Raw genomic sequence first — 27,648 nt, 5'->3', positions numbered from 1 at the left:
AAAGAACCAGCCCTACTGCTCACTTCCTGCCCCCTGGGAGGAAGAGAAAGTCACACTACAAGACATTTGCCATCTTCAGGGCAAATAACGACAATTCCCGGCATCGGCAGTGAACCTTCCGTTCCTCCGAACTCCGGAAGTCGTCGAACAAAGAAAGAGGTGGACGTAATAAAGAAAACTATTCTCAGCCACCCCTTCCTGTCAATATCCAAGTTAGGAAGGTGACCCCCAGAGAGACTCGCATGGTCACCCAAGAATCACCCAGCCCAACAACTTCCTGCCCCCTTGGCGGAAGCTTACGTTGCCCAGCCACGAAAATGCGTGCTACATTCCTCCTGCGAACGTACACCACTTCCACCGGAGAACCCGGCTACACGCGGCCATTTGCCAACTCCAGGGCAATGGATAACGATTCCCGGAAGCTGAAGCGAACATCCTGTTCCTCCGAACTTCCAGAAGTCAGAACCAGATAGAGGTGGAGTAACGCCTAGCTCTCAACCACCCCTTCCGGACAAACTTAGATGCCGTTCTCCGCCGCCCACGTCACTGCGCTGGACCACTTGAACGGCAAGTTAAGCTGGGTGTCGTCCATCCCCATGAACCACCCTCATATGGAAGTACATTCGTTATCCTTTCCTTCATGCTCGCAATCGCAATCAGGAAGGCGACCCCCGGAAAGACGTTCCCGGCCAAGCCGTTCGCGGTCGATCCTAGAATCACCAACTTCCACAAAACCTAAATGCCGTTTTCCGCTGCCCACGTCACTGCGCTGGGCAACTTGAACGGCAAGTAAGCTGGGTGTCGTCCACCATGGACGCACCCTCTTTATCCTTTCCTTCATGCTCGCAAACGCAATCAGGAAGGTGACCCCCGGAAAGCCGCCGTTCGCGGTCGATCCTAGAATCATCAACTTCCACAAAACCTAAATGCCGTTTTCCGCTGCCCACGTCACTGCGCTGGACAACTTGAACGGCAAGTAAGCTGGGTGTCGTCCACCATGGACGCACCCTCGTTATCCTTTCCTTCATGCTCGCAATCGCAATCAGGAAGGTGACCCCAGGAAAGCCGCCGTTCGCGGTCAATCCCAGAATCACCAAGTTCCACAAAACTTAAATGCCATTCTCGTTAGCCCACGTCACCGCACTGGACAACTAGAACGGCAAGTAAGCTGGGCGTCATCCAACCATGGACGCACCCTTCCTGCTCGCCATCGTAGTCAGGTAGATGCGCACCAGAGAGACTTGCAGACCTGCAGCGGTCCTCTGAAACACCCAACTTCCTGCCCCCAGGGCGGAAGTAGAACCGGCATACCCGACACTGCATCAGAGGTATATGCAAGTTCTTACAATTCGCAGCCAGGTGGGTCAACGCCAGAGAGAGCAAAGTCCTCGGAGTCACACCCACCATCCGTCCCGCGGGACGGATATCGAACCGGCATACCCGACACTGAATCAGAGGTACATGTATATGCAGCGTTCTTACGATTCACAGTCAGGTGGGTCAACGCCAGAGAGAGCAAAGTCCTCGGAGTCACACCCACCATCCGTCCCTGTGATCGCAAACCCTCGTCACCAGAGAACCTGGTAACTTGAGGGCTAGACATACCTTTAGAGCGCACCGGCCCATGCAGAAGGGACACCAGCCGTCCATCAGCATGCTGAGACGCATGTACTTCCGCCCGAACCACGATAGGAGCAGCCACAGCGGAAGTCGCAGCAGGAGCTGAAGCGAAACCGGAAGTGGAAGGAGTCGGTGAAGACCTGACTCTACCCAAGGAAGATACATCGAAGACGCCAGCCGGAAGTGCGCGCATCTCTGCTTTCGTCGACGACAAAACGGCCGCCAAAGTAGAAACCTGTGTACTTAAAGTCAAAAGCAATGACGCAATATCGGCGGGAGACACACCTGAATAACCAGGAGCCCCCGACGAAACAACCGGTTTACCAACATCCTTATCCTTATCACTACGTGTGACCTTGTCCTTCTTCACGGACAAAATGGCGGACGAAGGCTTGTCAACAACAACATCAACATCACATCCTACATTTCCCGGTTCTATCTGAGAAGTGGCGGAAATTCCATCACTCTTTCTTCTAGACGAAGAACTTCTCTTAGAGGAAGAAGTACTAGCAGCCGGAGAAGCTGAAGCAGCAGCCTGTCCCGAACTAGTTCTATTCTTGGCGCACTCCGCCATGTCAAAGCGAACTCACAAAAAATTTTCGAAACTGAAAAAATTTTACAAGTTCACAAACGTGCGACAGAACGTCGCCAAAGTTACATAAAACAAGAAAGCTCTCACCCAAAAACAGCCAGGGTATTGACAAAGCTCGGCGGCAGACCAAGGGGCGAAGTCAAAGTCAGGAAACAAAGACCAAGGCTGAACACAGCCGGAGCGTACAACAAAACGCGACCAGACACGTCGCTCGCTGAGAGTGGAATGATAAGATGGCGGCGTATGCGCGCGCATACGGATGTCGGACTGTTGATAGTCTGGCATTATGGGATGGATCACTTTCTTTTTTAGAGTGGTCTCCCTTGGTTACCAAGGGGACGCGTACAGCGTTACCAGCACTGAACTAGAGTTAATTGCTATTTGTGAGTTGGGTATGGATATGTAATTTAATATATTTCTCTCTCTAATGCACGCGCATACACATGTATGCATAAACACACACCCAGCACATTTTTACACACACGCTCACACACACACATATGCGCGTGCACACACCCATGCACACACACAAACCAGTCACACTTTGCTGCAAATTCATATTCATTGTTTGAAAATGAGAGATGTCAAAAGAAATAATCTTACCAGAAAGTAGGGTTTGTCAAAGGGAGAGAAGTCTAAACATGTTATTTTCTTGGGGGAATCTGAAAGGAAAAAAGAAAGTTACTTGGTAAATTCCTTGTAAAACCCTGAAAAACAAGTTTTGCACAGCCAAGTTAAACACAGATTAACTATTAATCAATAATGCTATCACCCGCACACATACAAACACGCACGTCAAGAAAGATCACAGGCGGACAGACTGACAAACTCACCTATTTCAGGTTGGTACAGACGAGGGAACACTCTAGAACCAAACCGCACACCGTGAATCACTTGACCCTGAAGAAATAGAAAACAAAATGTTGTCATGAAAGACACTCACATCACTAGAAATAAAAGTTTCCATCCTGATATTCTTGTTTCCTCACGCTTGAAGTTTCATATATTAAACATCAGTTATTTTGCATTTCTGCGTCTGTGTGTGTGTGTGTGTGTGTGTGTGTGTGTGTGTGTGTGTGTGTGTGTGTGTGTGTGTGTGTGAGAGAGAGAGAGAGAGAGAGAGAGAGAGAGAGAGAGAGAGAGAGAGAGAGAGAGAGAGAGAGAGAGAGAGAGAGAGAGAGAGAGAGAGAGAGAGAGAGAGAGAGAGAGAATGTACTCACTAAGTCAGAAGCTACAAAGAAGTGGTTGAGATCAGCTGGGTTCAGCTGGATGTCCAGTGCTCTGGAAGTCCCACTGCTCATCTGCCTGTTCCACAAAACACTCACTTCATTAGCACTTTTCAACCTGGACACAAAACAACCACATTTGGGGGGGCTGAAGGGTATTTTTGCATAATGCACATATGTCTGAATATATTTCATAATTGGCAACCACCCTACTAGAATACATTTAGTCAAAACATGATTAAATTTAAAAAAAAGAAAAACAGTTTTATGAACTTGACTGACTTTTTTGGGTTGTTAAGCATGATGGCCGAACTTCTCAGAAGCTTCACCCGTCCCCCTGGCGCCAAGCCAAGGTCAACTTCTGACCCTGCCGAGTCTGGTGCTGGAATCTCCGTCACCACCTGACAACAGAGAGAGAAAAAAGGGCTCAGGGACAATGCTGTTAGCTGCAAATCATGTTCTCTTCATGGAGGTAAATTTACAGAGGATATGAACAGAAAATCTGAAAAAGTACGGTCTTAAAAGGGGGGGGGGGGGGGGAGGGCGGGGATGTAGCTCAGTCGGTAGCGCGCTGGATTTGTATCCAGTTGGCCGCTGTCAGCGTGAGTTCGTCCCCACGTTCGGCGAGAGATTTATTTCTCAGAGTCAACTTTGTGTGCAGACTCTCCTCGGTGTCCGAACACCCCCGTGTGTACACGCAAGCACAAGACCAAGTGCGCACGAAAAAGATTCTGTAATCCATGTCAGAGTTCGGTGGGTTATAGAAACACGAAAATACCCAGCATGCTTCCTCCGAAAACGGCGTATGGCTGCCTAAATGGCGGGGTAAAAAACGGTCATACACGTAAAATTCCACTCGTGCAAAAAACACGAGTGTACGTGGGAGTTTCAGCCCACTAACGCAGAAGAAGAAGAAAGGGGGGGGGGGGGGGGGGGGGGGAGTCCTAAATTGGGGAGTTTCACTGTACTTACCCATAGGTTGACTGTTGCTGTCTCCTCCACAGACGCCAGCTGGAAAGACAGTCCCCCCTCACTCTCTGCACAAACAAAGTCAAAGCATGAAAGGTTGGTGTTCCAAACGTTAAAAACTGAATACAGCAAACATTAAATGTCTTAATCTGGGCATCCATACGTCTAAAAAAATAAATAAAAAAAAAATAAAAAGAGAAAGAAAAGTACATATCAAACTTTATCGCTGTAAAAGAAAAGAAATCTAATTCAGCCTAAAACATAAAAATAAAAAGAATAAATATTAATAAACAAAACAGATACAAAATAAAATCCAAGTGACACCCATGGGGAAAAAGTGGTGGGAAACTACAAAACATGTAGGGCATTACATCTTTTGTTTGTGATAACAATCAAACCAAACAACAATCCAAAAATCCTACAAGAGATGAGACAATTAAAATGGATAAAGAAGAATGAAAACAGAAGTACAAATAAAGACAAACGAAGATAGCTTTTTCTCTTACCAGCAGCAGTGGTATCTTCTGAGTCTTTTCTGCAAACAAAAACAAATTCATTACACACACAAAAAAAACAAGTTAAAAAATACTGTTGTCAGTAATACTTGTTCAGTTTGCAGTCAGTCAAGTTAACTGTGTCCGCCCCGTGATCGGGAGGTCGTGGGTTCGAACCCCGGCCGGGTCATACCTAAGGCTTTAAAATTGGCAATCTAGTGGCTGCTCCGCCTGGCGTCTGGCATTATGGGGTTAGTGCTAGGACTGGTTGGTCCGGTGTCAGAATAATGTGACTGGGTGAGACATGAAGCCTGTGCTGCGACTTCTGTCTTGTGTGTGGCGCACGTTATATGTCAAAGCAGCACCGCCCTGATATGGCCCTTCGTGGTCGGCTGGGCGTTAAACAAACAAACAAACAAACAAACAAAAAGTTAACTGATAATGCTTTAGCCGTGTTCTCAAAAATCGGAACTTACAAATCATATCAAGACCACTATTGCCACACATGCACATAAAAAAATCAGACATCTTTTCTATTCACTGTTATAATGGAGTTTAAAATGGTCTTTTTACTCCCAAGTGTACATCTTGACCTACATTACTTGGTGTTCTTTCTTTTCTTTATTTGGTGTTTAACGTCGTTTTCAACCGTTCAAGGTTATATCGCGACGGGATTACTAGGTGTTGACCTTGACCTATATTCATGGATGTTAACCTTGACCTACACTCCTGATGACCTTGACCTTACCTGAGGACACTGGGATAGACAGCAATGATTGAGGTGACGGGACTGTGATGGTTTTCTTTCTCCAACACTCCCGCTGCACAAGTAATACAGAAAATCATTTTATTTTCCTCTTCATGCAGAGAAGTTTCGCTTGAGCTCTACTGGGATAAATGCACTGTGCATGTCGTCACAGACAGTGACAAGCACAGACACACAAAAACACAAAGATAACAATAATAATAAAACACTCTTTTATAGCGCTGTTCACCGCCAAATGGCAGTCTCATGGCGCTTTACATTAGACATTAAAATTCAACATTTTACATATAAAGAGTTTCCTCGTAGGAAATAACATACAAGCATTACAACAACAAAAAAAATAAAAATAAAAATAAAAATAATAATAAAAATAATAAAACATTCTCTAAAGCGCTTTTCACCACCAGATAACAGTCTCATGGCGCTTTACAAAACATTGGACATTAAAATTCAACATTTTACAACCCATACACACCCGACAAAGTTATTTCCGAAAAATGTCGATCAAACTTCAGAAAAATGCCTATCAAACTTCAGAAAAATGCCTATCAAACTTCAGAAAAATGTCTATCAAACTTCAGAAAAATGCCTATCAAACTTCAGAAAAATGTCTATCAAACTTCAGAAAAATGCCTATCAAACTTCAGAAAAATGTCTATCAAACTTCAGAAAAATGCCTATCAAACTTCAGAAAAATGTCTATCAAACTTCAGAAAAATGCCTATCAAACTTCAGAAAAATGTCTATCAAACTTCAGAAAAATGTCTATCAAACTTCAGAAAAATGTCTATCAAACTTCAGAAAAATGCCAAAACTTTGATGGTAATTTAGAAAAATGTGCCAGAAACGATGAATGCCAGCAACACCCTTTAATTACGGTGAATGATTTACCTGTGTTGTAAGTGGGGAAACGTGTGACGATTTCCTGGCCTTCCAGGTAGACACTGCGATGGAGTGAGGACGGCTCTCGTAAATCCCACAGCATCACAGAGCCATCGTGCTGTGTCAGAAAGTTAAACAGATGCCGTAAGAAAAAACCGGCTTTTTTGAGGTGGTGTCCAAGCTTTCACATTCAACACCTCAAAATGTATACAGCACGAACATCATTTTGAGCAAAATGTGCTACCCCCCCGTCAGTTTCACTGCTGACACTCCCCTAGAAGCGGCGTATGGCTGCCTGAATGGCGGGGTAAAAATGGTCAAACAATAAAATTCCACTCGTGCAAAAACATGAGTGAACCTGGGAGTTTCAGCCCATGAATGAAGAAGAAGAAGAACATCACAAAATATATACAGCAAGAAAGAATTATTTTGAGCTAAATGTGCTTTTTGCTGACAAAATCAGGGCACGAAAGTGAAACTGGGTGCCACCCAAATATGTGGGAACCAGCCGCAGGGAGTGATTGGTTGAAACTGAGATTTGTTGTCATTTAGACCAATAAGACACAGCAGTTTGTTCCCACCCACTAAGGTGGCACCCAGTTTCACTTTGTGCACTGCAGCCAAGGGCCCAGATGCACGAACCAAATGTGGGTGCCACCTAAACGGGAGGGAAGAAAACGCGGGGTCTGATTCGTTGAAATCACATCAATAGCTCTCAATTTCAACCAATTCAAACCGCAGCTGGCTCCCGACCGGTTTGCAACTTTCTCATGAACCTAGGCCAAGGTCACTCAGGTAAACTGGAACTCACCATTCCCGCAATGACCAGAGCGGCTCGACTAGGACTGAAGCATGCACATGTTGGTTGACTCAGGCATGTCAGGATTCTGCAAAAAAAATGAGCGGAAGGTTGATTTTCATCATTGCTTGGATTGCTGCTTTTAATTTCTTGTAAAATGAATGAGTGATTCAGTGAAAGAGAGAGAGAGAAAGAGAGAGAGAGAGAGAGAGAGAGAGAGAGAGAGAGAGAGAGAGAGAGAGAGAGAGAGAGAAAGAGAGAGAGAGAGAGTGAGAGATAGAAAGAGAGAGAGAGAGAGAGAGAGAGAGAGAGAGAGAGAGAGAGAGAGAGAGAGAGAGTTTGTATGCCTGTGCATGTGTGTGTGTGAGTGTATGTGATTGTGTGTGCATCTGTGCGCAAATGCAGACATTTTGCAAACACTAAGTCTTTATTCCCAAGACAATCAGTTTTCAAGTGAATATAATTATGCTGAAAGGCATTTTGTTTATAGCTAAGAAACAGGAATGCTAAGGCTACATTGAATCAAAACATGAAACTGAAAATCATAAGAATCTAAAACCTGAACACACATTGCTGAAAGTTTTAAAACATAGCTATTCCTCACAGTCAAACTGAAAATCCATTTTTGAACTTTTTCTCCAACTCCAACAAGAAATTCCTCCGAGGTAGGAAAAACACCCCCGTCAAAGGGAAATAACCTTCTCAGTTGGTGGCAGTGAGAATGGTTATTTCCCTTTGACCATTAATATGTCCCTCTATAAGTCCTTGTATAATTTTAATCCACCAATAACTCCCTAACCGTGTGTTTGACTGGTCCCAATTTTTGTAAGGACCGTGTCAGGAATGTATAGAACCTGTTCACCAAGTTTGGTGACGATCGGTCCGTTCATTCTTGAGATCTATATGCGAACACAAACAAACAAACAAACAAACACATCGAGCGAATCCTATACACACCCCTATACCGGGGGTGTAAAAACGAACCCAGTAAATTAGTGTGCACACGCACACAGACACAAACACACTTTCTTACCCTCTCCCCCCCTCTCTCTCTCTCACGAAAGCTCCACCACATATCATAATTCATAAAAGCTGTAAACAATGCTACTCACTTCTGTGGTGACGCTATTTCCTTGACACTCCAAACACAAATCAGTCCATACATGTCTATTGGATTCTCTGCTGAAGGCTGAAAGAGAAAAAAGGTTGCTGTCAATGTCTATTGGATTCTCTGCTGAAGGCTGAAAGAGAAAAAAGGTTGCTTTCAATGTCTCTGTGTCCTTGAAACGCTCAAACAACAACATTTCTGCATATAAAAAAAGTACTTTACAATCAAAGTACAACTGTTCGCAAAAAATATGCATTACCAATGGACAGTCTTTGGAAAAACTCTTAAAAATAAAATATGCAAGCTTTCTGATCGACACACATGTCCTAGCTCGATACACAGATGTTAATTTTGACGGTTTTGCAGTTTGCACACTGTGTAAAATAAAAGAGTGTCAAAACATATTTCCACTTTGACCCTAAACGAAGTTGACAGTTGTGTTTATGTTTAGTTGTAATCAGTCACATGCAGTCCTGGCACAATGACTGAGGTCCCGGCTCCCGTCTCTGAGTCATCACTGAAAGTTGGCCCGCGTTCACCCTCGCCAGGATTGGAACCTGTGACCTGAGGATCACGAGTGCAGTGCTGTACCAACTGAGCTACCAGCCCCTTCTTTGAAACGTGGTCACGCTGGGACTCACCTGTTGAGGTTTGCTGTGTAACGTGAGGAATGTGTTGGGTTGCATAGGACAGAAGGACACCTTTTCCACATAGCGACCTGAAATCGAATGAAATATTTGTTGAGGGTTGATAAAATGTAAATTTTGCACACATAGATGGTTCGAGACCTGAAAATCTTCTTCCATGCACACACACACACAAAAAAAAAGCAACAACAACAAGTCGCGTAAGGCGAAATTACTACATTTAGTCAAGCTGTGGAACTCACAGAATGAAACTGAACGTAGTCCGCCGCTAGTGCAAAAGGCAGTGAAAGTGACGAGCCTGTATTTGGCGCGGCAGCGGTTGCGCTGTGCTTCATAGCACGCTTTACTGTACCTCTCTTCGTTTTAACTTTCTGAGCGTGTTTTTAATCCAAACATATCATATCTATATGTTTTTTGGAATCAGGAACCGACAAGGAATAAGATGAAATAGTTTTTGAAACGATTTCGGAAATTTAATTTTAATCATAATTTTTATATTTTTAATTTTCAGAGCTTGTTTTTAATCCAAATATAACATATTTATATGTTTTTGGAATCAGGAAATGATGAAGAATAAGATGAACGTAAATTTGGATCGTTTTATAAAAAATGGTTTTTTTTACAAGTTTCAGATTTTTAATGACCAAAGTCATTAATTAATTTTTAAGCCACCAAACTAAAATGCAATACCGAAGTCCGACCTTCGTCGAAGATTGCTTGGCCAAAATTTCAATCAATTTGATTGAAAAATGAGGGTGTGACAGTGCCGCCTCAACTTTTACAAAAAGCCGGATATGACGTCATCAAAGACATTTATCGAAAAAAAGAAAAAAACGTCCGGGGATATCATTCCCAGGAACTCTCATGTCAAATTTCATAAAGATCGGTCCAGTAGTTTAGTCTGAATCGCTCTACACACACACACACACACACACACATACACCACGACCCTCGTCTCGATTCCCCCCTCTATGTTAAAACATTTAAAACTTGACTAAATGTAAAAAAGCAGGGATTGTGCTAACCCAAAATTGCCATTATTTTTCCACAAAAAATCTCAGAACGTTGAAAATAGAAGTGGCAAATGCTCATACATACTGATAAACATTTTGAGTGACCAGTTTTTTCCTGATCAATATAATATTCACTCATTGTGTCTTAGGCCGGGTTTGATTAGCTGGTGTATTCTGTCAGAGCCAGGCTTTGTAGTTGCAAACAAATGCTGGTTTGGAAAATGGCTCGTCCGACTACTAAAGATGAGCGACGTACCTGAGAGGAAGGAGGGACAACCCAGCTGGGAGAAGCCTTCACTGAGACTCATGTTGGAAGTTCTCTCCCTTGTTTCACCACCACCTTCCTCTCCTCCCTTCTCCTCCTCCAGAAGAACGTTGATCACCTGTTTTGACATTCAACAAATGTGGATTTAAAAAAGGCTTGTTATGGAATGAAAAGGTTTCTTGTTTCTTTCTGCCACATTACATACACCCAATTCTATTCAACTTTTACCATGTTTGGAAACTTTTACTATTATGTAACCGAGTGTCAGAACACAACAATCACCTTTTGAGGCAAAGCCCAGTCGAACAGGGGTGAAAATTTTAGAGCTAATTTCTTAGCCCTATCAAAACTGTCATGGGTACACAAAGGTTCCCAAGAACATACAAGGAGACAGTAGCAGCCAGACCACATCACAAACAGAACTCTACAATTCACAGGTGTCAGCGACGTTGAAGAAACGTCGAGCTATAAATAGTTTGCCAACAACTGCAGAGCCTGCTGTGAAGGGTGACGCAGTAGTCTCAGGCATGGGAATTCCAAAATAGAAAAAACTCTGAAAATTGGCCGAGGTCCAGGGGCTGCCTAGGCCCTGGCATTTTAGACCAATAGTTTGATAGTTTTCGTGTAAACTTCTTCTTCTGCGTTCCCGGATGTTGGGTTTGATGCGTGCATGCCTGGTTTTCTCCTGTAGATGGGTGTCGGCACAGGAGGTCTGCCCGCTGTCCTCAGCCAACATGCTCCGTCTTCATGGCAGCTCAGGTTTTTTATCGAGGTTCTCTCCTCTAGATCCGCCGTGTTTCGCCTAGGGGCTTGCGCTGCCTAGTTGATAGGGTCACCTCGTAGAGGATGTGGTCATAGACCACGCACGGTCGGTCTTGGGATAGGGAAACGTTATGCTAGTTCGGAGGGATTACGCCACAAAGGCCACCTCGCGAAGACCCAGGGTCCTAGACTAGGGAGGTCCAAGGGGGAGCACCGGAAGGGCTACCCCTCTACCCGCACCTCCAACACAATCCCTTCCCCTGGTAGCTTCATCCCCAAGGAGGAGACAGAGCTACCTGCAACACCCCTTCGTGTAAGCAAATAATGGATAGAGAGACAATAGTATACATATAATTTAATCGAAAATTTTAAAAGTAAATTTTCCTTTGATTAATATACTTACCCAAATCACATATAGCATTGACACAGTCTGAGATGCTAAGGTCTGAAAAGGCTTACCCGTCTGACTTTTTTAAAGGGAAGCAACCCCATCACCAAAAGAGCTAAAAATAGCCATGGTAATGAGCACATACTCTGAGAGTTACCTCCCATTGGTGTGTACTACGTCACTACCTCTATCACCACGTGTCCAAGATCATACGACTTTTTCAGCACTGACGAGCAGGTTGTTGATTTTTGTCGCTCTCGTGTAATTTACCTTTGTTTTGCCGCGGACAATTTTTTATTTTCACTGAAACGTAATTTCCTTTTCGCGGAAATCCGCGATTTCGCGGACAATTCCCATGCCTGAGTCTCCCTGTCACACTATTGTCAACAATCTCATTTCTTCATTAAATATATTATGCTGCTAAATGCATATTCTGGTCGTGACCTTACAAGTAATTGTTCACTGCTGATATGATTAAGTCACCCAAACAAACTCCAGTCTTGAAACTCAGATTCCTCAGAATACATACATCCATCAGAAATGACAGACATTTTTAAGTGGCGCAATTATGTGCACTGTGAATAAGTCTTCTAAAAGTTTGTTTCGCTCTTGACATCAGACATTATATTTTGGAAGAAAGGATCATAAAGAGACAGTCATTGTCGTACAGACTGGAACCCTCATTTCTTTCTTCTTCTTCTTCTTCTTCTGCGTTCGTGGGCTGAAACTCCCACGTACACTTTTTTTTTTGCACGAGTGGAATTTTACGTGTATGACCGTTTTTTACCCAGCCATTTAGGCAGCCATACGCCGTTTTTGGAGGAAGCATGCTGGGTATTTTCGTGTTTCTATAACCCACCGAACTCTGACATGGATTACAGGATCTTTTTCGTGCACACTTGGTCTTGTGCTTGCGTGTACACACGGGGGTGTTCGGACACCGAGGAGAGTCTGCACACAAAGTTGACTCTGAGAAAATAAATCTCTCGCCGAACGTGGGGACGAACTCACGCTGACAGCGGCCAACTGGATACAAATCCAGCGCGCTACCGACTGAGCTACATCCTTGCCCAAAATGGAGGTAAATTAACAGAGATTATGAACAGAAAGTTTGAAAAAGCAAGGTGTATAAATGTGCAGTCTTCAATTTTTTTTTTTAAAGGGGGGTTCAACTGTATCTCATTACAAAGCTGTGTACCTGTGCAGCTCTTTCGATATCATTAAAAGGTGTGTTCCACTGTATCTCGTTACAAAGATGTGTACCCGTGCAGCTCTTTCGATATCGTTAAAAGGTGTGTTCCACTGTATCTCGTTACAAAGATGCGTACCTGTGCAGCTCTTTCGATATTATTAAAAGGTGTGTTCCACTGTATCTCGTTACAAAGATGCGTACCTGTGCAGCTCTTTCGATATTATTAAAAGGTGTGTTCCACTGTATCTCGTTACAAAGATGCGTACCTGTGCAGCTCTTTCGATATTATTAAAAGGTGTGTTCCACTGTATCTCGTTACAAAGATGTGTACCTGTGCAGCTCTTTCGATGAACTTGCCGACGCGAGCCATGTTCTCCTTGGTGACCGCCTTCTCCTCACTGCCGGTCATCACTGTGATTCCATCACCTTCACACAGAGGAAAAACATTTCATTGTCAACAGTACTAAACGGTACCCCCCTCCCCCACAAACACACATATGGACAGACACAATATTTCTCCCTCTCTTTATCTCAACCATTCTCCCTCCCTCCTCGTCACACTCTCTCTCTCCATCTCCCACTCTCTCTTCCTCCCCATCACTCTCTCTCTCTCTCTCTCCAGAGTACAACATTTTTAAAGTAAGTAACCCAACAATAAAAAGTAAGAAAAAAAGAAAGAAAAAAAGAAAGAAAGAAAGAAAGAAAAGGCTGTAAAGAAGACAGAAAGCTGGCATGCAAGAAAGCGAGAAAGAGAGAGAGGAAGGACTGAAGGAAAGAAAGCAAGAAAGCTAGAAAGAAAGAGAGGCACGAAAGAAAACAAGGGAGACCGACTGACAGAAAAGAGGGAAGCAAGAAAAAAAGACAGAGGGCAAAGAATGAAAAAGAGACAGAAAAGAAAGAGAGAAGAAAAACACGACAGAAAGAAGAACAGACAGGAGAGAAAAAGACAAGAAGACAGGCAGGCATTGAGGAAAGGGACAATGCTTCCACTTAAGACGATCCTTAATTGAGCCTGAAGTCGACTTCGCAAAGTCTTTTTTTAAACACTTAGTGTTAAAGCTTCGTGCGGCCAGCTTCACAAAGTATGCTTCGCGAAGTCGACTTCGCCCAGTCATAGACCATTTATCCTGGACCGCCAACTAGCTCTCTCTCCGCTCTTTCTCTCTATTACGAGGTAGCGGCCTCTCGCATTTAGGAACCTACGCTTACATGGCCTTTCAGAAATCAGGGGGACGTCATATCTGGTGTCGATTGTAAACATGGACGAAATTGCCGAGGTAAGTTCTGAAAATGCTAAAATAAACTCAGCTAAAGTGCATATGGAACATGTTTTTCGATGAGTTTTGTTAAGTTTAGTTTGGAGTTTTGGAAAATCCAGTTCATTGTCACCTCCCATTGTCACAAATAACTGGAGCGTGCTTTCTTTTCACTGTCTTCGAATCGCTGGCCTTTCAAACCGGACGCTAAGCGCCCCTGAAAGTCGAGCGTCGTAACCTCGAAGGGTCACGTGACGAGTTGGCGGTCCAGGCTATTTGGTCTATGGCCCAGTTAAGGACAGGCTTTAGTAGTACAGTAACGATGGCAGCTAGACCTACCTCCCACTCCTGCCAGATCTTCTGCAGGATGTTGCGTCCATTTGTCCAGATCTTCGATCTCCTCTGTCTGAATTTCTCGCTCTGCTGCATCCTCGTTGGTTTGAATGTAGGCCTGCACAGACACAGTTCATGCTTGCTTGAGTAACCAAAAAAAACCACCAGAAGTTGAAGCACCTACCTTCAACAGTGGTGCTAAATTGAATGTATCAGTGTACCCCTCCCCCCTTTTGTTTTCCCCTTTTCCCAGACTTTTTTGTTCAGAGGCTGTGGTAATCAATTATGACTTCCTTCCTTTCAAAGCCTGATTTATTGTGATTTTTTTGCGGTCTTTAAAACAGGAAGGGTGGGGTGAGATTGTTTATCCACAAACCTTTATTTGGCCCTTCCGATGACTACATTTCCCTGAATAAAGGACTCCTTTTTTCCACTTTAATCAAAACCAAAACATCCTACTCACGGAATGACATCCTGGTTGCAATGAAGGCGCATCTTCCATCACAGACACACACCAACAACACCCTTGCGCTACTGCACACCACAAAAGAAAACAAACCTGCTTGGTGTTAGAACGGCCGAAACTTCGGATGTAGAGGTCATACTCTCGGACCGGCTGAAGATCAAACATGTCGTAGAACACGGTATCCAACTCGATCATGTTCTTGAGATCGTCGGCCCTCCGTCGAGCTTTGCTGGCCACTGATTGGTTGAGGACTCGCTGCCGTGCTGACACGAAGTTGATAACGGTACGTGGTCTGGCGGGCTTCCCGTCCTCTCCCTCTTGTTGCGGCTGCTGACCTGGGCGTTCCTCCCCATCCTTGAATCTTTCGTCCGACAGTTCCGTCTAAAAATGAGAGTGAACATCAGAAAAGGAACAAAAGACTGCAGGTGAGAAGAACAAGATAACGATGAAAATGTTCTCATGTCAAGATTTCAATTAGGTTGTCAAGCATATCAAGATTTCAATTAGGTTGTCAAGCATGTCAAGATTTCAATTAGGTTGTCAAGCATGTCAAGATTTCAATTAGGTTGTCAAGCATGTCAAGATTTCAATTAGGTTGTCAAGCATGTCAAGATTTCAATTAGGTTGTCAAGCATGTCAAGATTTTAATTAGGTTGTCAAGCATGTCAAGATTTCAATTAGGTTGTCAAGCATGTCAAGATTTCAATTAGGTTGTCAAGCATGTCAAGATTTCAATTAGGTTGTCAAGCATGTCAAGATTTTAATTAGGTTGTCAAGCATGTCAAGATTTCAATTAGGTTGTCAAGCATGTCAAGATTTCAATTAGGTTGTCAAGCATGTCAAGATTTCAATTAGGTTGTCAAGCATGTCAAGATTTCAATTAGGTTGTCAAGCATGTCAAGATTTCAATTAGGTTGTCAAGCATGTCAAGATTTCAATTAGGTTGTCAAGCATGTCAAGATTTCAATTAGGTTGTCAAGCATGTCAAGATTTCAATTAGGTTGTCAAGCATTCACAACGTTAAAACTGAGGGTTTATGGGGGTACATTTTCATTGTTATCTTGTTCTTGAGAGTGAATAGTTTAGATTATATGGCCACAGCGAATACTACCCACATCTGTTTCCGTTTCTACCGGCTTCCTGCGAGGTTTCAGCGTTCATAATTTTGGAAAACTTGTAGTGGTTACTTTTGGATGGATTTTTGTTGAAAGTTTGAAAGGACGCAGTTACTTGCCACAGTGTCTGTAATGTATACAAAATATATTCAAGTGGTCAAGCTTATCAGAGTGCTAATGTGAACACTATAATCGTTCACTTGATGCAGTTGAACCTGCCTGGGCAACCATCTCTCGTTAACAACGACCACTCAAAATGATCCCCGACGATTTGTTTCTGTGTGATTAACCTTTTTCATTACCCCCACCTGTCTCTATCAACCAGTTCTGCTTGGTCCCTTGGCTTGTCATTACAGACAGGTGCGATTGTAGAACTTTGCAAAGCTTTATTACTTTACCACTCACAGGCATTTCTGTTCTTCTTCTTCTTCTTCTTGTCGATCACTCAGATGGAATATTTCTGTTGTATAACTCGCTCATAAATTATCATTCAATTGCCAGAAGTTTTGCTTCCTGTGCAACCACTTGCAATCTTGAGAATCCCCAGAGAAAAATAAAAAGCTCACTGAATCGGACCAGTTGCTGCGATGGGAAAGGGAGGTAAGCCTGGCATTCTCTTCATCCAGGGCTCGAAGCACTTCCTCCATCTCTCCTTCCTGTAAAACAATAAATGTCCAAAATCACAATAAAGCATTTTCCATCGTCCTTCAGAAAAAACCCATTATTCATTGGACATTCTCTTTTTTGTATTTATTTCGTGTGCTTTTTGCATTAAAAATAAACATGCTAAAAAAGCCACTAAACTAATGAAATTCAATGAACAAAGATAAACATAAATATTGCTTCATTATATTATCTTCTTCTTCTTCTGCGTTCATGGGCTGAAAATCCCACGTTCACTCATGTTTTTAGCACGAGTGGATTTTTACGTGTATAACCGTTTTTACCCCGCCATTCAGGCAGCATACGCCGATTTCGGGGGAGGCATGCTGGGTATTTTCGTGTTTCTATAATCCACCGAACTCTGACATGGATTATAGGGTCTTGTGCTTGCATGTACACACGAAGGGGGTTAAGTCACTAGCAGGTCTGCACATAAGTTGACCTGGGAGATCGGAAAAATCTCCACCCTTAACCCACCAGGCGGCAGCGGCCGGGATTCGAACCCATGACCTCCCGCTTGGGAGGCCGGCGTCTTACCACTAGGCCACTGCGCCCGTCTTCATTATGTTCTGAAAGTTGTACTGTTTGTGATCCCAATGTGTCTTCAGCAAATAGGTGAATATAAATATATTCTCTGCATAAAATCTGAGAGGGAACAATCATACAGAAAGGACTGCTCAAAGTTTAATAATCATTCATGAACACGGGTAGATTGAACTCGGCAGCCCGGTAAAGCAATCAATCTAGGAGAGCGAACACTCTGATATAAAAACAAGCTGAAGTCGGATGTGCTGGGCCTGACTTGTCAGGTGCGTAACGGCAGCACAACGCATCTACGCTCACATGACAGAGCGAACGACGAAGAAGAAGAAGAAGATTCATGAACCACAATATCTATTTCTCTCTGACACACGCATCCATGCTCCCACACGCACACATACACACACTCGTACACAGAATCCTAAGCTTAAACAGCTCTTAAAATAACTATGGTAAGATTTGATGTTAATGTGTGTCTGTGAAGACAAGCTATCTGGGGCCGGGGTATTGTCACTTTGATATATCTGTAAAAATAAAGTATAAAAAGACACTAACTGTTTGCTGGCTAACATAATCTTACCAGTTGTAAATTTGTAACACAGATTCATTCATTCATTCATTCATTCATTCATTCATTCATTCATTCATTCCCTCGTTCATTCATTATTTATCGTTTTATTTATATCAAACTAAATTTATTTGTAAGTGAAAAAATAATACATTAGTTGGCTTGTGCACAGTGGTCCAACACAACACACATCAAATTTGTGAAATCAGCATGTTTAACCAACCACCATGACAAATCAAAACACAAAATCTTCATGCATGTAATATACCTAGTTACATCTCTTATTTGTCTTAATGCCTAAATAGAAACCAGATAGACAGCTAACGTTCCAAAATTCAGAATAAAAAAACAAGAACGGTTAGTTAATGGAATGTTTAATTTTTGACAAAACCTGACATTCACAAGAACATCGACCCAATGATCATTACAATGGACAAACAAAAACTTAGAGATGAATGAAACTGATGATGTTTTTTGCCTGATCAATGGCAAAGCGGTGCCATCAAAAGGAATCCTTTTCCATTCATCTCACATGATTAATTCTTTCTTTCTTTATTTGGTGTTTAACGTCGTTTTCAACCACGAAGGTTATATCGCGACGGGGAAAGGGGGGAGATGGGATAGAGCCACTTGTTAATTGTTTCTTGTTCACAAAAGCACTAATAAAAAAATTGCTCCAGGGGCTTGCAACATAGTACAATATATGACCTTACTGGGAGAATGCAAATTTCCAGTACAAAGGACTTAACATTTCTTACATACTGCTCGACTAAAATCTTTACAAACATTGACTATATTCTATACAAGAAACACTTAACAAGGGTAAAAGGAGAAACAGAATCCGTTAGTCGCCTCTTACGACATGCTGGGGAGCATCGGGTAAATTCTTCCCCCTAACCTGCGGGGGGTTATAAAGACCACTGGGTCAATGTTCTTTTAAATGTTTTGTTTTGTCAAAAATTAAATGTTCCATGAACCAGCCATTCTTGTTTTTTCGTCTTAGCAGCTAATCAACCAAACGAAGCAACAACACAGAGTCACAGTTACAAGTGACACAAAGACAGGCACATACAATGAGCAAACATCAAGCTTTCACATTTGAATAAAACCAATGATTCTTTCAGGGACAGTGAGAATGTTTTGAGCAAACATCAAGCTTTCATATTTGAATAAAACCAATGATTCTTTCAGGGACAGTGAGAATGTTTTGAGCAAACATCAAGCTTTCACATTTGAATAAAACCAATGATTCTTTCAGGGACAGTGGGAATGTTTTGAGCAAACATCAAGCTTTCATATTTGAATAAAACCCAATGATCCTTTCCGGGACAGTGGGAATGTTTTGAGCAAACATCAAGCTTTCATATTTGAATAAAACCAATGATTCTTTCAGGGACAGTGAGAATGTTTTGAGCAAACATCAAGCTTTCATATTTGAATAAAACCCTCCAGTTGGCCGCTGTCAGCGTGAGTTCGTCCCCACGTTCGGCGAGAGATTTATTTCTCAGAGTCAACTTTGTGTGCAGACTCTCCTCGGTGTCCGAACACCCCCGTGTGTACACGCAAGCACAAGACCAAGTGCGCACGAAAAAGATCCTGTAATCCATGTCAGAGTTCAGTGGGTTATAAAAACACGAAAATACCCAGCATGCTTCCTCCGAAAACGGCGTATGGCTACCTAAATGGCGGGGTAAAAAAACGGTCATACACGTAAAATTCCACTCGTGCAAAAAACACGAGTGTGCGTGGGAGTTTCAGCCTACGAACGCAGAAGAAGAAGAAGAAGAAGAATAAAACCCAATGATCCTTTCCGGGACAGTGGAATGTTTCCATCAATAAATATTTCCACTGAAAGACACCTTCCCTTTTAAAAGGTGAGTAATGAAGTGTTTTTAAATTTTTTAAATTTTTTTTTAAAGCTTAACTACATCCCTGCTGACATTTAAGCAGCAATATAATTATCCTTTGAATCAATGCCTCATGCGTACAAAATCAAAGAAGATTGTGCAATACATTTACATCAAGTAACAATGCATGCCAGAATATGTTCATTACTGATGAAAAAAGTGGAACTTTTCATACTGCTGTGAAAAATGATCATATTATAAGTTCATGAACTGATATTTGTAGCTATGAAAATAAGGCCAAGACATTTTTTTAAATGGTTCTGATTCCCCGACCAACCCTATCTTTTTCTCCCCACCTTTCTTTTTTAACCCTCAAATAAAATAAAACTTTAATAAAACATGACAAAACTCGATTCTGCAGACTTTACAAGGAAAGTTAATCTTCTCCGAAATCCAAGGAACAAAGCTTGCAACATTTCTGGCCAATAGAAAGCCACATGAGCCTATGTAAATAAAAAAATAAAAAGCTTCAATGAAAATTGTTTTTTTAAAGAAACCCGCTTATCGACTTTAATTTTTTTGCATTGACATCGAAAACTAACATTTTATTTGTTGTAGTCTATAAGAAAAACAAGGTGTAATAAGGTATGAATGCTGCATGCGAAGGTAGTCGTCACAGGGACTGGGGGTGGGAGTGGTGTGATGGAGGGGTGGGAGTGAGGAGAGGGAGTCAGATAATACTGCAAGGCAAAAGTGAGATAAACTTTCCGTGTTGCCTAGCGCCAGCATCCTCATGAAACTGTTTGAGTGGACTGTGTTTCCACTGCTCTCAGACTGCTAAGACAGACAAAAGAACGAGGACAAAAGAATGAGATGGAAAATGCAATGAAGTCCAGAATGACATGACTATGTATAATCCCAAAGCAATACCTTTAGCAAACATAAGCTTGCCACCTGCAAGACTGAAAAAAAAGCTCTTTCCAAAAGATAATGATTACAATGGAGTGTGTATGAAGACTTCACAAGGGAACACAAGACACACAAGTGTCCATCAATGTCTATATGTTTGTAAGTGCCCAGAGAGAAGAGGAAACACAATCCTCACCCCACCCTGTCCAACCCAAAGCAGGGGCGGACGAGGGGGGGGGGGGGGCACAGGGGGCACGTGCCCCCCCCCCCCGAAAAAAAAGAAGAGAAAAAAAAGAAGAAAAAATAAATTTCTATGCTGATTCTATGACCATTTCTAAGTTCAAATGGCACCAGATGGCACCATTTTGCTTCTTTGGGCAACATTTTTTCCGGGGGGGCATGCCCCCGGACCCCCCTAGCAAATTCGGGCGCTTCGTGCCCATCACATTCACTTTCGATTCAAAGTGCCCCCCCCCCCCCCCTTACAAAGCAACTGATCCGCCCCTGCAAAGTGACATTAATTTACCCTTACTGACTTTGTGTGTGAGGCTCTTGTATGGAACTTGTGTGCCACATCCGATCCCACAAGAAAATTAATGACACTTGACAATCCCGCCATTGACGACAACAACAGGCTTGTGTGCCACACCCCATCCCACAAGAAATGACACTTGACAATCCCGCCATTGACGACAACAACAGGCTTGTGTGCCACACCCCATCCCACAAGAAATGACACATGACAGTCCTGCCATTGACGACAACAACAGGCTTGTGTGCCACACCAAATCCCACAAGTAATGACATTTGACAATCCCGCCATTGATGACAACAGGCTTCCAGCAAACAATGTGCACCTGTCTAAAAACCGCCCACCACCACCATAAACACCACGGCCAACACCAAGCTGCGCTTGATAACCAAAGCTCACCTGTCGAGCTGCAGGAGCTTTTGCTTTGCGCTAAATAAGACATGTCAGTGTACACAGAGTAAACACAAAATTACACTGTTGTTCACATTTTTATTTGATACTTTCTGTTAAATCTGGACCCAAATTCACACAAGTTACTGAAGAAAAAATGACTCTGATGTGCCACTCAAAAAACACATCGATTCACACTAATTACGCAGATAATTATGGCAGGTTCTTGTATTGTCACCAAAATGAATGTGAAGATTTAACTAATCTCTCCCTGAACTTCAAAATTCTACCAGCAAAAAAAAAAATTTACACTCATCCATTATTTAACATCATGAAATATAAACAGACTACTTTCTGTTTTTACCTTTCGCTTTTCCCCCCACATTGTTACTTATAGTTTATGCAAATATATCAAATATTAATTCCGAAAAAAACCTCATGCAGATCAAAACACACTACTGTGAAAATACACACACATCTTTTTAGAATCATATCTACTTAGCTTCGCGCCAGACTGCTGCAAATGTTCCCAATGCCTAATACAAACGTACTGAGCGGGTGAGTTTATGATGACTAAAGGCTCTCTCTTGATTTTGTTTAACTTAATCAACAGTTTCCCCCCCAAAAAAACATAAACTTATACATTTTCTAAATTTTCCGTTTTGCTTTTTTCTTGTACAAAATTACACACTGGTTATCTTAAATTTTAACCTTATTTTGTTGTTGTTGTTGCAAACACTGTCATGTGATGACTGAGAAGATTAGTGTGTGCATTAATATTTTGCAACAAATGGTGGAGTGGGGGTGGGGGATGGCAGCCGGACCTACAGTAGCAAACTGAACGTATTCCTGCTCACAAATTTGCCTCTTGGCTCACGTATGCATCTTATACGTGACGAATTACTGTTTTGTGTAAAAACTTACGGATTCCGGCTAATTGTGCTTTATAGCCTTGTGGGCTGTATTAAGATAATTACTAGTCACTAAAAACATGATTTATCAAACTGTGCTGTCTTCACACCACTCCTTATTACTTCAACTTTGACAAAGAATCTCCTGCGTGATGAAGATAAGCTAATTCACTTAATTAAAACTGAATTGATCAAACTGTGCTGTTAAAAACAACACAACAACAATGCTTTCTTTTCAACTGGTCTTCACACCACTCCTTATTACTTCAATTTTGACAAAGTATCTCCTGTGTGATGAAGATACGATAAGTCACTTAATTAAAACTGGATTGATCAAACTGTGCTGTTAAAAACAACACAACAACAACTGTGTTTAAAAAAACACCTGTGCTTTTTTTTTAATGGTCTTCACATCACTCCATATTACTTCAACTTTGACAAAGTATTCCATGCGTGACGGAGACTCATAATCTAGCGTGTAAGCCATGGCCTGCAAACAATTCACAGTAGTTTTTCTTCACAACAATGGCATCATTCATGATAACTGTGATGAAAAAGTAAGACAAACCGAGAAACACATAGCCAAGATGTACAGTTACTCGACTCTGGTAGTATTAAGAAGGAAAGAAGAAGAAAAATAGAAAAGGATATGCACGCAAAATCTCCCAGCAAATCACTACACTGGATAACCCATCACCAACCTCAAATAAAAATAAAATAAAAAAGCTATAGACATAACTTTACTGAAATCTACCAACTAAAGAAAAAAAAGAAGCGATGACAGCTAAAGCACAAGCAATTTTCTACCTGAAATAAAGGGGAAGAAAGAACAGGGCTCTGACTGACAAAATGGTGCATTCTGATGCAAATCTCAGCAAATCTTTGCACATTTATAGGTTTTTAACTTTAAAATCCTGTTGCGTCTGCTTTTTGTTGTCTTTTGTGTTCTTTTCCTGATGAAGCTTCCAGAAGCAAAAATTCGTAATCGTCTTGTGTCGTCTTTGTATTGGTGAGTACAGTAATCCTTTGTTTTTTAACTTTAAAATTGTTGGCAAATCTGCAAAAACATGGGAACCCAGAAGAAAGAAGAAGCAAAAACAAACAAACAACAAGTCGCGTAAGGCGAAATTACTACATTTAGTCAAGCTGTGGAACTCACTGAATGAAACTGAACGCACTGCATTTTTTCACAATGACCGTAGTCCGCCGCTAGTGCAAAAGGCAGTGAAAGTGACGAGCCTGTTTAGCGCGGTAGCTGTTGCGCTGTGCTGCGTAGCACGTACCTCTCTTCGTTTTAACTTTCTGAGCATGTTTTTAATCCAAACATGTCATATCTATATGTTTTTGGAATCAGGAACCGACAAGTAATAAGATGAAATTGTTTTTAAAACGATTTCGGAAATTTAATTTTAATCATAATTTTTATATTTTTAATTTTCAGAGCTTGTTTTTAATTTGAATATAACATGTTTATATGTTTTTGGAATCAGAACATGATGAAGAATAAAATAAAAGTAACTTTGGATCGTTTTATAAAAAAATAATTTTAATTACAATTTTCTGATTTTTAATGACCAAAGTCATTAATACATTTTTAAGCCTCCATGCTGAAATGCAATACCGAAGTCCGGCCTTCGTCAAAGATTGCTTGGCCAAAATTTCAATCAATTTGATTGAAAAATGAAGGTGTGACAGTGCCGCCTCAACTTTTACAAAAAGCCGGATATGACGTCATCAAAGACATTTATCGAAAAAATGAAAAAACCGTCTGGGGATATCATACCCAAGAACTCTCATGTAAAATTTCATAAAGATCGGTCCAGTAGTTTACTCTGAATCGCTCTACACACACACACGCACAGACAGACAGACACAAACACACACACACATACACCACGACCCTCGTCTCGATTCCCCCTCTATGTTAAAACATTTAGTCAAAACTTGACTAAATGTAAAAAGCAACTGCTACAGAAACCCAAATAAAAATTTGAGAAAGCTACATAAAGATCCTGAACAAAATGCATGACAAAAAGGAGCAAAATAAGCAAAACCAAATTCATATCTTACCTTCTTCTTTGGACGGCCACTCTGGATGTGCATGGAAAAGTACGCATGATGTTCAAGCAATGAAACATACAATTCTTATTCATGACCCGCAGTATAACTGAAAGTTTCTACAAAGATTTCCATGCATGCTGTTTCACTGAGAATCAAAGTGTAGAAATAAAGCTCACAATGAAATGTCTTCTAAAAATGACTCCAGGAAAGATTATTTTGATCACTGTATTCCTACCGCAAGATTTGACATCAAACACTTATTTCTGCATGCTGATCGAACTACGGGGGCTAATGTAAAAACAATTATACAGTAGTAACTGCAATGCAAGGCCCCTTCGATGAGAGGACACCTCCAAATAAAAGGACATCCTCTGTTGTCGCTTTGTCTATTATCTTGACCAAAATAAACCTGTCATGACCGGCCATCTGCAAAGTAGGGACACTTTCAGCTAGTCCCTAGGGGGTTATTTCTTGACAGGTACCACTGTCATTAATTACTATTAAACAAAAATGACAATGAGTAAGAAGTATTGGCCTCACGTCATCATCCAAAACGTCCTCGTCTTCAAAGTCATCTTCATAGTCCTGCAAAAAGCATAAAATAAATCAAGTAAATTAATCATTAGTTAATTAATGAAAAACATTAAAAGAAATTCCCACCATATTACATGTATATAAAATCTGTTTTCTTGACTTTTCTTGCATATTTAAATCCCTGTTATATCCCGTTGTTTCTATGTTACAGGAGTGATTTATTGTGAAATACTTGTGACACACTAAACACAGACTATATATCCGTGAAAATATAATCAATTCTTTCTCTGCACACAGAGGAAATATTTTGAAATTGCATTTACTTGATGAAATCAACTTCTGTGGTTAACATTTCTCCCTCTGAATTGAAATATCATTCACATAACATATAGAAGCTTTAGATCCCAATAGAAGCTCTGTGAAACAACCCATATAGCATGAACGATGAAGTACATGCACACACACACACACACACACACACACACACACACACAGCCTCACTCACTCCCACACCCATCAACACCTGAGAGCAGGAAAATCTGCTCATACTTCAAGGTGGATCGGAACGGTTGACGATTGACATGTAAGAAAGTGCAGACAGTGTACAGAAAAAAGAAGCAGAATACCTCAAAATCATCATCATAGTCATCTCCGTCTTCGTTTCCTTTTGGTTTCTCCTGAAAGAAACAGAAATATGAACAAAGTGTTAACGCTCAGTTATAACATAAATGGATGCATAAAATAGCTGATGAACAGAAGAGTGAAGGCATAATTGTCCCACTCCCAGTGACGCTGATGGGGTCTATGTCGACCAAAAGAGTGGGATTCCCTGTAGGTGGAGTTCCTGGAGGGGGATTCCCTGTATACAGGGAATACCACAGGATTTAGTTCCTGTAGCGTGTCGCTGATAGTCACGTGATGCTTGGCGACATCGGTAGAATTTGATGTTTTTCAATCTGTTTTGATATTTCTTAGAAATTCGAGTATGCTTTGCAAGTTTTATTGAAAAAAAACTCCACCCTGTGGGATTCCCTGTATACAGGGAATCCCCCTCCAGGAACTCCACCTACAGGGAATCCCACTCTTTTGGTCGACATAGACCCCATCAGCCCCAGTGACTGCTTTGCTGCATGCAAGGTCAAGTTATCCCGCGATTTAAAAGATGTTTGAGAGTTTCGCCAACTGCCTTCACCAAATAACATCGCTGGACATCCAGGCAATCCATTCAAGGAAGAATATGTTTCAAGGAAATAAATAACGCTGGGGGTCCAGGGGGCCATGTAGGTCCCCTGGTGGGGTCCTGGGGGCAACGCTCCCAGAAGCTGCAGCATTTTGGTCTTGTAAATATGAATGTTACCGCGTCTGGTGAAAGATAACTTGTGCATGTAGAGAATCACACTATTTTGTCCCTCTCCCTCTCTCCCTCTCCCTCTCCCTCTCACCTGGGTTAAACTATCATATTTCGCGTGTAGTTTAAACAAATTTGTTGTTGTTGTTGTTGCTTTCGCGGAAATAGATTTGGATTGCCTGACGCCCAACCTACAGCGCCATCAGCAGACCATCCTCTTCCGCCTACGGACTGGACACTGTCGACTGCGTGCCCACATGCACCGCCTTGGTCTGTCGCACACACCGAACTGCCCGTGCAAAACAGGCCCATATACAGACCCCGGAGCACATCCTGCAGACCTGCCCGCTCCACCAGGAAGCCAGAACAGATCACTGGCCCCAAGGTGCCACACTGCAGGAGCAACTCTGGGGCACCAAAGACTCCCTGATCCTGACCACTAGCTTTATTCAAGCTACAAAACTTGAAGTCTGACCTGAGGCCAAAAATCCTGGACCGCCGAAGAAGAAGAAGAAGGATTGCCTGACATATAAAACTTCTAACTTTCCACACATTTATTCACACATGGGCTCTTTGAGATGTACTGATACTAAGAATCAAACCAAGATGTTCGTACCTCTTTCTTCTGTTGGTCCTCCTCCTCCTCTCTCCGCCGCTGCTCTGCCTTCTCTCTCTCGTTCTCCTCTCTTTCCCTTCTCTTTCTCTCTTCTCGCTCCTCTCTGCTTTCTTTGTCCCTGTCCTTCTCCCTCGTCTTCCTCTCGTCTCTGTCTCCCCTGTCCCTGTGTTTGCCGTCGCCTTTATCGTCTCTGTCTCTTCGTCTTTCGTCCCGATCCTTGTGTCGGTCTTCTCTGAACACAGGCAAACACACACATGACACGTTTACAAAGAGCGGAGGGCATGCCGACACCCAGATAGCAGGGACCAAAAAAAGTACCTTCACACAGTCAGTAACACCTCAATACAATGCCTCTTATTTCTATCTTTTTTCCATCGTAGACTACTAGTCTCTTCAGACAAAACATTTCACAATATTCATCAGACACAAATACTTTTACTTCTAAAACCACAGAAGTGCACACTTTTAACCCATTCCTCCCATGACATGGTAAGTAACTCCCATCAATTTTAAACTTTGAAATATCGTACAAGTAGTAAAGTTACCACTGCAAGTTTTTCTAAAATAATAAATGCTGAAACCTGACAGGAAGTCAGTGGAAACAGAAAGGCATCACAGGTAGTATAGTGTGCGTTTTGGGATCTACATTTGGGTTCACGAGCGGATGATATCGGGCGTTCTGGGTAGCAAAGGGTAAACCGTCGTTGCTTACCTGTCTCGATGTCTCTCTTTCCGGTCTTCGTCTTCATCTTTGCTTCTCTTACTTTTGTGATCTCGGTCTTTTCCACCATCCTGTTAAAAAAAGGTTACACAGGTTGATGTTTTTCAATGTTTGC

The 27,648-nt window shown here is 42.0% G+C and overlaps 1 protein-coding gene across 4 annotated transcripts in view; it reads right to left on the bottom strand.

Annotated features, from left to right (window-relative positions):
• Window positions 1-27,648, bottom strand: part of LOC138947241 (cytoplasmic dynein 2 intermediate chain 1-like) — a 58,648-nt gene that overhangs the window by 6,820 nt on the left and 24,180 nt on the right. For 3 of the 4 annotated variants that reach the window (XM_070318676.1, XM_070318678.1, XM_070318677.1), the window contains 22 exons: window positions 27,525-27,604; window positions 26,813-27,044; window positions 25,475-25,525; window positions 24,855-24,899; window positions 24,324-24,344; window positions 20,276-20,348; window positions 16,460-16,545; window positions 14,872-15,159; window positions 14,319-14,430; window positions 13,055-13,149; window positions 10,373-10,499; window positions 9,098-9,174; window positions 8,461-8,537; window positions 7,361-7,436; window positions 6,559-6,667; window positions 5,650-5,722; window positions 4,914-4,942; window positions 4,411-4,475; window positions 3,721-3,839; window positions 3,433-3,517; window positions 3,046-3,112; window positions 2,816-2,874 (listed from right to left, as the gene is read on the bottom strand). In XM_070318676.1, the coding sequence (XP_070174777.1) occupies window positions 2,816-2,874; window positions 3,046-3,112; window positions 3,433-3,517; window positions 3,721-3,839; window positions 4,411-4,475; window positions 4,914-4,942; window positions 5,650-5,722; window positions 6,559-6,667; window positions 7,361-7,436; window positions 8,461-8,537; window positions 9,098-9,174; window positions 10,373-10,499; window positions 13,055-13,149; window positions 14,319-14,430; window positions 14,872-15,159; window positions 16,460-16,545; window positions 20,276-20,348; window positions 24,324-24,344; window positions 24,855-24,899; window positions 25,475-25,525; window positions 26,813-27,044; window positions 27,525-27,604 (2,046 nt within the window). Of the gene's footprint in view, window positions 1-2,815; window positions 2,875-3,045; window positions 3,113-3,432; window positions 3,518-3,720; window positions 3,840-4,410; window positions 4,476-4,913; window positions 4,943-5,649; window positions 5,723-6,558; window positions 6,668-7,360; window positions 7,437-8,460; window positions 8,538-9,097; window positions 9,175-10,372; window positions 10,500-13,054; window positions 13,150-14,318; window positions 14,431-14,871; window positions 15,160-16,459; window positions 16,550-20,275; window positions 20,349-24,323; window positions 24,345-24,854; window positions 24,900-25,474; window positions 25,526-26,812; window positions 27,045-27,524; window positions 27,605-27,648 lie in introns of all 4 variants that reach the window. The other variant, XM_070318679.1, reaches the window with a different exon arrangement.

This window comes from Littorina saxatilis, linkage group LG14 (genome assembly GCF_037325665.1).
Source record: "Littorina saxatilis isolate snail1 linkage group LG14, US_GU_Lsax_2.0, whole genome shotgun sequence".
Classification (NCBI taxonomy): Eukaryota; Metazoa; Mollusca; class Gastropoda; order Littorinimorpha; family Littorinidae; genus Littorina; species Littorina saxatilis.
Note: the sequence above shows the minus strand (reverse complement) of the source record. Positions and strands in the feature narration are given on the sequence as shown.